At 40.2% G+C, this 9,783-nt stretch overlaps 2 protein-coding genes across 2 annotated transcripts; both read right to left on the bottom strand.

Annotated features, from left to right (window-relative positions):
• Window positions 1–1,682: 1,682 nt before the first annotated feature.
• On the bottom strand, window positions 1,683–2,435 carry LOC112204027. Its single transcript, XM_024344912.1, has one exon. It carries the CDS (start codon window positions 2,433–2,435, stop codon window positions 1,683–1,685), a length of 753 nt encoding a protein of 250 aa, XP_024200680.1.
• Window positions 2,436–4,898: 2,463 nt separating this feature from the next.
• Window positions 4,899–5,792, bottom strand: LOC112204026. Its single transcript, XM_024344911.1, has one exon. It carries the CDS (start codon window positions 5,790–5,792, stop codon window positions 4,899–4,901), a length of 894 nt encoding a protein of 297 aa, XP_024200679.1.
• Between the last annotated feature and the right edge of the window lie 3,991 nt (window positions 5,793–9,783).

Genomic DNA, 9,783 nt, shown 5'->3' with positions numbered 1-9,783 from the left:
GATTCAAGGCCAATAACTGTGGCCTAAAATATAGTATTTCATTCCTATTTGGAAAGAGAATCTGCAGCAGCCTATATATAGGGGCTGAAGACGATACAGAAAAGGACCTCTCTCTAATCAATCAATCCCAGCGATTACAAAGCCTCCCCTGAGCAAACCCTCAACCTTGTTGAAACCCGGTGACCGCCCGCCAGTCCTAGTCTCCTTGCGAGCTGATTGTCAGCCTCACCAGATCAACCCGGCGACCGTACTTCCAGTCCCAGTCTCCCCAGGAGCCGACTGCGAGCACAACCGCCACTGTTACTTCCAGCGAAGCAAGGGTAACGCCCTCGCAACCCAGCGAAGCTAAAGTCATGCTTTAGCGAATCCGTGTTCCTCTCAAACTTCCCAGTGATCGCTCTGCTCAGCTTTCAAGTTGAGTATCGATTCAGTGAACGCAAAGAGACCACAACCAAAGCCCTTACCCGCGTAAGGCAAGAAGTCCTTTTCCGGAAGGCAAGAAAAGAACCCTGTGACGAGGTTGGTGCTCTCCTCGTCCACAGCGCTTGAAGAAGAAGTCAGGTCACGGGACTACCCCAACGACTGCACCCCGCGGTGCTGGCACACCTGCGCAACCACTCGCCCAAAAGAGACTGTTTGCACACCAGCTGGTTTTGGAGTCAAATAGGGTTTATAAAAAAAAGCATTATCTATCAAATCTTGTATTATTGAATAGGATTTGTTATAGTATTATTCCATGTAAATGGTTTGACTTGCTCAGAATTTAGTGTCATGGTCAAGTTGGTCTTGCTATACTTTGTCTGCGTATGGATGTACTTTGTTAAGTGCAGGATAGCTTATGTTATTGATGATCTCTATTATTGGCAAGTGCATTTGTAGCTGAGTTGCACCATTTTAAGGGTTTAGAAGACGTAAAAATTACAATACAAGAAAATAATGTAGAATTCTAGAATGATTCTTTGTTGGTGGACTTACTTGATTTTCCTTCAGATTAATTAAAAAAAATCTAGCAGGACTTTTGTGCTAATATCTTTTCACTGAGGGGGTTGGATCCTGATCGCTGCCACTGTTGTATAAATATGGTGCTTTATGTTAGTTTCCTCTATCCTAACATTCTCCCTTTCAAATGGCATTGACAGATGTTCGGATGATAAATCTTTTGTGCCAACATATCAGGTGTCCAAAGAAAAGGCAAAGAGCTTGGGTATTGAGTTTATTCCATTAGACATTAGCCTCAAGGAAACAATTGAAAGCTTGAAGGAAAAGAGTTTTGTCAGCTTCTGTGTCTTGTCTACATGCAGTTTAGGTCTTTGAAATAAAGTCAGTCGTAATTAAAAATTTACTATGTACTGTTTTCGTCCTGAATAAAATATTGGATTACTGAGTCTGATTACGATATTGATCCTTTTGCTGCAAGTTCATTGTTGTTATTCCCCCTCCCTCTATTCTCCCTTGCCTTGAGGCAGATATTTTAGGCTTGTCTAAGCCAATAGCTGTGTTGAGTAAAATAGAAAACCTGAGAGAGAAAAAACCAGAGAGAGAAAAAAAAAGGAAAGGAGAATAGGATGGGGATCTCTTTTTTGTGGGCGATAGAATCATCCTCCTTTTAGAGTACTTCATCCCATATTTCCTTTCTTTTTTTGATAATAAGGAGGTCAGAAACTTTATTATAAAAGGAGAAATTACACAATACTCAACTCAGCTGCAACAGCAGCAGATAAAAAAGGAGGAGCAGAAAAAAACAACAATTCCTGACTAGAACTGGCAGCATGATTTGCTATCAAGTGCGCAACATTGTTAGCACTTCTCTTAACATGGACAACCTTCAGAGCCCTGCCTTCAAGAAACTCAACCAGATCATCATACAATCTGCCAAGAACAAAAGCATTTGGTTCTACAGCAGTAGTAAGTTGACGTTGAACCATCAGTGCATCAGTTTCCACAATGGCAGGAAAGCAAGAATTTTCCTCGATATAGTTTAGAGCCAGCTTACATGCTAGGACCTCAGCATGTTCAGGAGAAATCAAATTGGCAACCGAACGTCCTCCTCTTGCCAACATCCTCCCTTCAGAATCACAAACAACAAATCCGATTCCACCCTTCCTGGTGCTTAGATTAAAAGAGCCATCAAAATTTATTTTAAGAAAACCAATAGGAGGACACTCCCATTTCTGAGCCCTAACACTATGACTACGACCAGCCTTAGTATTGTGAAACCGATACTCAGACAGTCTAGCCATAGAATTGATTATCACATCGCCTGCCTGACTTCGCTTGCTTTCCCAAATTCTATTGTTTCTTTCCTTCCACACACCCCAAAGCAAGTAAAACAATTCTTCCAACCTTGAATTGGCTAAATTATCCATACAGAACCTCAGCCAGCTGACAATATCGAGTGAAAGAGCAGCTTGTGAATAGCATGCCTGATTGAACATTGCATTAGGCTGCAGTACTCATCGAGTGAAAGAGCAATCCCTACAGAGATGCACAGTAGTCTCAAATTCTTCATCACAAAGAACACACATCAAAGAGTCCAGTTCCACTCTCTTGGAGGTCAGACATTCCAGAGATGGTACTATATTATGACAGATCTTCCAAATATGTAACTTAGCAGAACTTGGAATCAAAGCCTTCCAAAGCTTTTTCCAGAACACCGGTCCCAAATTACTTGTAATTGGAACTCTAGAAGGAGAGCTGCTATAAGCAAACCGGTAAGCAGTTTTTACTGTGAACTTACCATTACTTTCCAATCTCCAAGCCAGCCTATCAGACAAATGACGAGTACTTAGAGGTATAGCCAGGATTGCTTCAGCGTCACCATTAGCAAAATAGATCCGCACCACGGTTTCATTCCAAACACCAGGATCTGAGATAAAATGATTAACCTTCAAGTTATCATCCACCATCACAGTACCTAAACTAGGTTTAAAAGCAGGAACCCCAGGAATCCACGGATCACTCCATACGGACACAGAATTCCCATCACCAATCTGCCAATACGAGCCTTGACTAATTAAATTCCTCGTGGAAAAAATACTCCGCCAAGAAAAAGATGGAGAACTATGCGGCAGAGCTGACCAGAAGGTACCTTGTGGAAAATACCTAGCTTTATATAAACGAGCAATTAGCGAATCCGGCTTGTTCACCACTCTCCAAGCTTGCTTTGCAAGCATAGCATTATTAAACTCTGATAGACTCCGGAACCCTAACCCACCTTCCTCCTTTGAATTACATAAGAAATCCCATGACTTCCAGTGAATTTTGCGTTTATCCAACGTACTTCCCCACCAAAATCTAGCACACATCTGCTCCAAATCCTCACAAAAAATTTTTGTGAGTTGGAACACGCTCATAGCATAAGTAGGAAGTGCTTGAGCAACCACTCTGATCAAGATATCTTTCCCAGCTCCACTTAAAAGTGTGCCTTGCCAGGTCTTCAACTTCTTCGCCAAATTGTCCTTAATATACTGGAAAGTTTCTGTTTTCTTACGGCCAACATAGGTAGGAAGTCCCAAGTATCTTTCGTGGGGGGCTACCACTTCCACACCCAAGAAACTCGAAATTTCCTCCTGCATATCATCAGATACATTCTTACTAAACACAACAGAGCTTTTATTAAAATTTACCAACTGCCCCGAAGCTCTGCCATAAGTTTCAATCACATCCTGGATCTGATAGCACTCTTCCAAAGAAGCTTGAGCATACAACATACTGTCATCCGCAAATAACAAATGATTTACTAAAGGAGCATCCTGACATACCGCAATACCTGATAAAAGTCCTGCTTCTTGTTTCCTTTGTAGCAATGCAGAAAAGCCTTCAGCTCCCAACAGGAATAGATATGGGGATAAAGGATCCCCTTGTCTCAATCCTCTACTTGGGATCACAAAACCTCGAGGTTTCCCTCTTACTAAAAAAGAATACCTCACTGTCGTGATACATTGCATCACCATGTCACACCACATCCGTGCAAAACCAAATCTGTCTAAAACCTTCCTTAGAAAGGTCCACTCCATTCTGTCATACGCCTTGCTTAAATCAAGCTTCAAAGCCATAACACCCTCATTACCATCTCTTTTGTTATGAACAAAATGGGCAACTTCATTTTCCACAAGGATATTATCAGTGATCAGTCGACCGGGAACAAAAGCACTTTGGAAAGGAGATATAATTGAAGGCAGAATGACCTTCAACCTATTAGCAATGACTTTCGAGCATATCTTGTAGATTACATTGCATAACGCAATTGGTCTCAAATCTGACATATGTTCTGGATTAGACACTTTGGGAATTAGGCAGATATGAGTAAAATTGATTTGCTTAAGCATGTGACCAGTATGCAAAAAACTGTGTACCGCCTAGGTGATATCAGCTCCTATCGTATCCCAATAGTGCTGAAAAAATAAAGGTGGCATTCCGTCAGGTCCTGGGGACTTGGTAGGATACATTTGGAATAGAGCACAGCGGACTTCTGCCGATGAATACTGTTCACAAAGATGCTCATTCATCTCCCGTGTAACACATGGTCGAATTGCCTGTAAGGTAGTCTCCATGGCTTCTAAGTCAAGTTCAGAAGATGTGAACATGGATTGAAAGTAAGAGGAAACAACTTGTTCCATACCCAAATCATCTTCACGCCAAACACCCTCCACATCATATAAGCCTTGGATTGCATTTTTCCTTTTTCGGTTTGAGGCTTTACGATGGAAAAAGCTAGTATTCCTGTCTCCCTCCTTCAACCATGTGACTTTGGATCTCTGCTTCCAAAACGTTTCCTCCTGAGATAGAAGGGATTGCAAACGATCCATCAATCCTTTCTTCTCATTCCGTATCAAGTCCGCGTTCCCCATGTCCAATAATTCTTCAAGCCTTGCCTGGATACCTAGCATATGTTGTTGTCACACCCTAAACGTGCGTTTCTGCCATTTATCTAGGGCAACTCTTGTAAGAGAGATTTTCTTAACAACCTTGTACATAGGAGTACCAACTACATCAGGTTGCCACACCTCATGGACTAAGGGATCACAATCAGCATGTTGTAACCAATAGGCTTCAAACTTGAACCTATGGTACTTAGGACGTTTGGCAACGGGAATGGTGCTAGCGTGTAACAAGATTGGTATATGGTCAGAGTCACTCAGAGGGAGGTGAGTTACCTTCGCATAACCATAGATGTCAAACCATGTTGGTGTACAGACCGCTCTGTCCAGGCGCAATTGAGTATCTGAGTTCCACCATGTGGATTTCGTACCTTGAAACCCTAGATCCAAAAGATCCCCATACCCTAATGCATCCCGGAATCCCCTCATCTGGCGCTCAGCTCTAATCGGCCCATTGATCTTTTCTCCACTGTCAAGAATCTCGTTGAAATTCCCTATAATGACCCATGGCAGCGAATCAAGATCACTCAACTCCCTCAGTAGCTTCCATGAATGATCCCGATCATTAGTTCGTGAATAGCCATAGAAACCAGTTAAACGCCACCTTGGTTCTCCTGGAGCTCCCCTTATCTCGGCATCAATATGATGTGCTGACGATGTACGAACATGGAGATCAACCTCATCAGTCCAAAATAATCCGAGACCCCCAGATTGGCCCTCACTCAGAAATTCCTTTGAGTGAGGAAACCCTAGGGCACGACTCAGAGTTTGAAAGTCTTTAATATTACTTATCTTTGTCTCACAAAGAAAGATAATTTGGGGGCGATTCTGAGCGATGAGATCCTTCAACGCCCTTGTAGTCGTAGTATTACAGATTCCTCTGCAATTCCAACTAAGAATTTCCATATCCATGGTAAATTAGAACTCGCTCTCTAGAACCTAGAGAGTAACCCTAGCACGGCTAGGTCAAAATTTGTCTGATATATTTCCTTTCTTAAGATCATGTCATCTGCAATTAAATCCCTCGCAGTAAAATCGGTAGGATAGGAGAATCAATTGGATATAGGGCGAGGCTACATACACCCTACAGTTCAATTAATAGGAATATTTTCCGATACAAACTCTATTTTGTTGTAAATATTTGTGGATAATCATGTAAATAGATGATGAGTAATAGGTGCCTATCCCTATAGATTGGTGATTGATAGGTTGTAATTGTAGGAGTGATTGGATTGTAATTAAGCATTACCCTTTTGTGCATACCATGTAGTCCTATATAAGGCTCCTCATGGTAAGATGAATAAGACACACAATCTGATTCTCTGTGTCCAAACTCTCTCTCTCTCTCTCTCTCAGAAATTATTTTGTTTTACAACACGTTATCATCACGAAGCTCTAACCAAAGCTCTAGCCAAGAAAAAAAAACCCCCCTGCTGCAGCCTGTTTGCACGCCCCGAAACCTCTTGATCGGGACCTTAGATCAAAATCTTTCCTTCATCAAAGTTGTTCATCTCTGCCTCTTCTATCTGCTCTCCAAATTTCAGCCTTATTGGAGTCGTTTTGAGACCTGTACACCATTCGAAGTGGGAGCTGTCCAGAAGAGGCGAATAGCTCTTGGATTGGCTGAGAAGACAACCTTCTCAGTTCTGCACACATAAGCTGAAGATTTATCCGTTCTTCATCAAGTAATGTTTTCCAAAATCTAATTTTATATTCATGCTTCTTGCTTATTGAGCCTATTGATTGAATATGAAAAATCACCATAATGCATGAACCCTAGCAAATCCTACATGATTTATTTACTTGGTATATGTATTTGTATATATTTGTTCATGTGTTTGGGATTGTTTGATTGGAAAAGAAAAGAGAAAAATTTATGGACTGCAACTATATATGTGTAGTACTTGGTCCAGTAGTACCAAATCAATATCAGTAACATCAATTCAACAAGAAAGAAAAAAAAGATTATGCAGTTGCTGGGATTCGAACCCAGCTAAAATTGGTACCAACTCAATATGTTGTCCGCTGTACCACTATGGCAAGTTAGTATGTGTTAACACTATTTAGTATTAATTCTGCCAGAAGCATATTTGAGGCCAATTAATTGGTAATTGATCAACCCGTGATTTGATTTTGATTGATTTTATCCAAAGCAGATTACCATTGTAATTTATGCTCATTGCCACAATCACTTCATTATCACATTGTGACAATTCTGAATTATTGCGTGAATTATGATAGAAGAATTATGGGCTTAAATTTTGGTTACACTAATTTGAATTATGCCATTATAATTCTTTATGCTAGAAGCATTATGGGCTAAATTATTACGTGATTATTACATAAACATTATGCTAGAAGCATTTGCCAAATTTATTACCTGTACGTAATGCTAGAAGCATTAATGGGATTTGAACCCATTTCCTTAGGTATATAACCGCTGCATTAATATATTTATGTTACGATTTAATAACATATATTTAATTTGGTTATGTTATAATTGTGAATATTAATAGAGGCCGAGTCAGAAGCTCAAATCAAGCCCAAAGTCATAGCAACAAATTCGAGCCAGAAGCTCAGACCCAAGTTGCAAGGCCAAAATAGAAGCTCACTAAATATTACCATGACAAAAGTTATGAATCTTCTCAAACTAGGCTCATCCAGTTGGATGCGATGTCTAGGAAAGGTTCAGATGAGGCCGTGTACTTAAGCGAGCTTCGCTCCACCTAAACCTCATCTTTCCTTACCTGGTCGTATTCAATTGGAGTTACCGAAAGGGTTGAGTAATAACTTTTCATTCCTTGGCAGACTAGCCTGAGCCCAGCAGGCCCACTCTCCCTCTGCAGGACCTAGCAGCCCAGCAGGCCTCACATACTCTTTGACTAGCGCATGAAAGCCAAGGTCACGAGCCCGCAGACTAAGCTCGATAGCCTTCACTATCAAGCCCACTCCTTCTTTGGTCCAGCAGAATCAAAATAAAAGGAAAAATGATTTCATATTGTAAATAGATTCACCATATTTAATATGTGTAATTAATTGCCAGAAGCATTTATTCACATAATTGTGTGATAATTAATCTGTTATATTACTAGCATACAATTAATATCTCAATTGATTTGTGATTTTCATTTAGCCAATTTGTGAGATATTATTCCAATTTGCTCTATTCAGTATCATTTTGTTACTTGCCAAATTTTCGCATTAGAATATATGTGTAGAAAATGCAGGTATCTGATGAACCAGTAGTTCATACATAAATCGAACTTGTAGTTTCGATAATGCCATTTAAGAAACTTGAAGTTTCCTTCATAAATTCACCACACATGATAAAACCAGTAGATTTTACATGTCTAATCTGATTTTTCATACCATGTTATAGAACCTGAAGTTCTCATTACTTGCTTATAGATGATATTACCCAAAGCACTAATATTATTTGTTCCTTTCCTGTAAGAAATGTCAAATCTCAACATGTTTGAGATTGTTGCTTTGGAGGTCTCCAGAAGAAACTATCTAAAGTGAACTCAAGATGTGAAAATTCATCTGACTGCAAAGAAGATAAGATCAACAATCAATGCTAACAATGTCATCATTGAGGCTTTTAATATGAGTGCCATAATTTTCAAAAAGGAAACATATGGAGTAAACACTCCAAGTTGAATATCCGATAAAGAGGATATACAGACTCTTTGGGTCGCTCTGCAAGAGCACTTTCACCATCAAATGACCATTTCTTGCTTGAAGAAAGATATGATTGGCAGAACGAAATTAACCCATATGACCGTCTGCCACTTGGGAGGCCACGTAATTAGGCTCCACATGGTAGGAACCATGATGCCATAACTCAGCAAGCCCGAGTTGAAAGAAACACTGGTCCGGCCCGCTGCCACCAGAATCAGCATGATCTTTGTTATCGATGTGGAGGAATTGACTGCTGGTCCCGCACCTGTTGTGCGATAGCCGAAGCAGTAGATGAGTATTACGCTGGTTGCGTAACTCGAAATACATTGAAGGGTAATTTTCTATCGATTCCACACTAGAGATCATGGATTTTCAGGCAGTTACTGAACATACCGAGAATTAGAACTCGAAGACATGGGTATAATTGGTCCCTTGTGTCATATCTATTTCATCTTAATGAATGAAACATCTTCAGATTATTTTTGGTGATTTATCATTTTGGATTATGAAAATGTGGTTATGTTCGAATGTATTTAATTCAATAAACTTATTCATACATGTGATCCATTGAATTAAATTTATGAATAGGCATGTCTTGTGGGGAAGTTTGTTGTCTGGTTAAAAGTGCTATTACGCACACCATACTCCCAGATCGGAGATATTTTTCAAACTTATTGTCTATTCATACCTCTGTGACAACCATATCAGGGCAATCCAACCTGATAGAGGGCTATGGCAAAACCCACAGTATGTTGTCCAATGGTACTGAACCTACCATTAATGAGGCCTAATAATCTCCACGTTCCAGAAGAACGTTATTGAGTGTTAAGGATATTCGAACCAACAGTTACCACGTTGAAACCACTGAGAAAAATGAGTGGAATATCTTTGTATAACCTCCGAGTGTGCGACCAGAAGCGTACATTGGAGAAATTGAAATCTGTTAGTTAGAAGCTAACTAATTCAAGCAACTACTTGCTATGGCATGATCTTTTGGGACACCCAGGTCAAAGTATGATGCACCGTATCCTCAATTCATCGCAGGTGCACCCCCTTCTGAATAAGGGTCTTGTATATAATGACACGCTATGCCATACTAGACCATCATATGCAAAGACTAGTACATACACCACCATTTTTCTGCACAGAATGCAAGGGAAATTTGTGGACATATCCAACCACCATGTGGACCAGTTAAATATTAATGGTTTTGGTTGATGTA

Source organism: Rosa chinensis, chromosome 5 (genome assembly GCF_002994745.2).
Source record: "Rosa chinensis cultivar Old Blush chromosome 5, RchiOBHm-V2, whole genome shotgun sequence".
NCBI lineage: Eukaryota > Viridiplantae > Streptophyta > Magnoliopsida > Rosales > Rosaceae > Rosa > Rosa chinensis.
The sequence above is the reverse complement of the archived record's forward strand: the minus strand, read 5'-3'. Positions and strand labels throughout refer to the sequence as shown.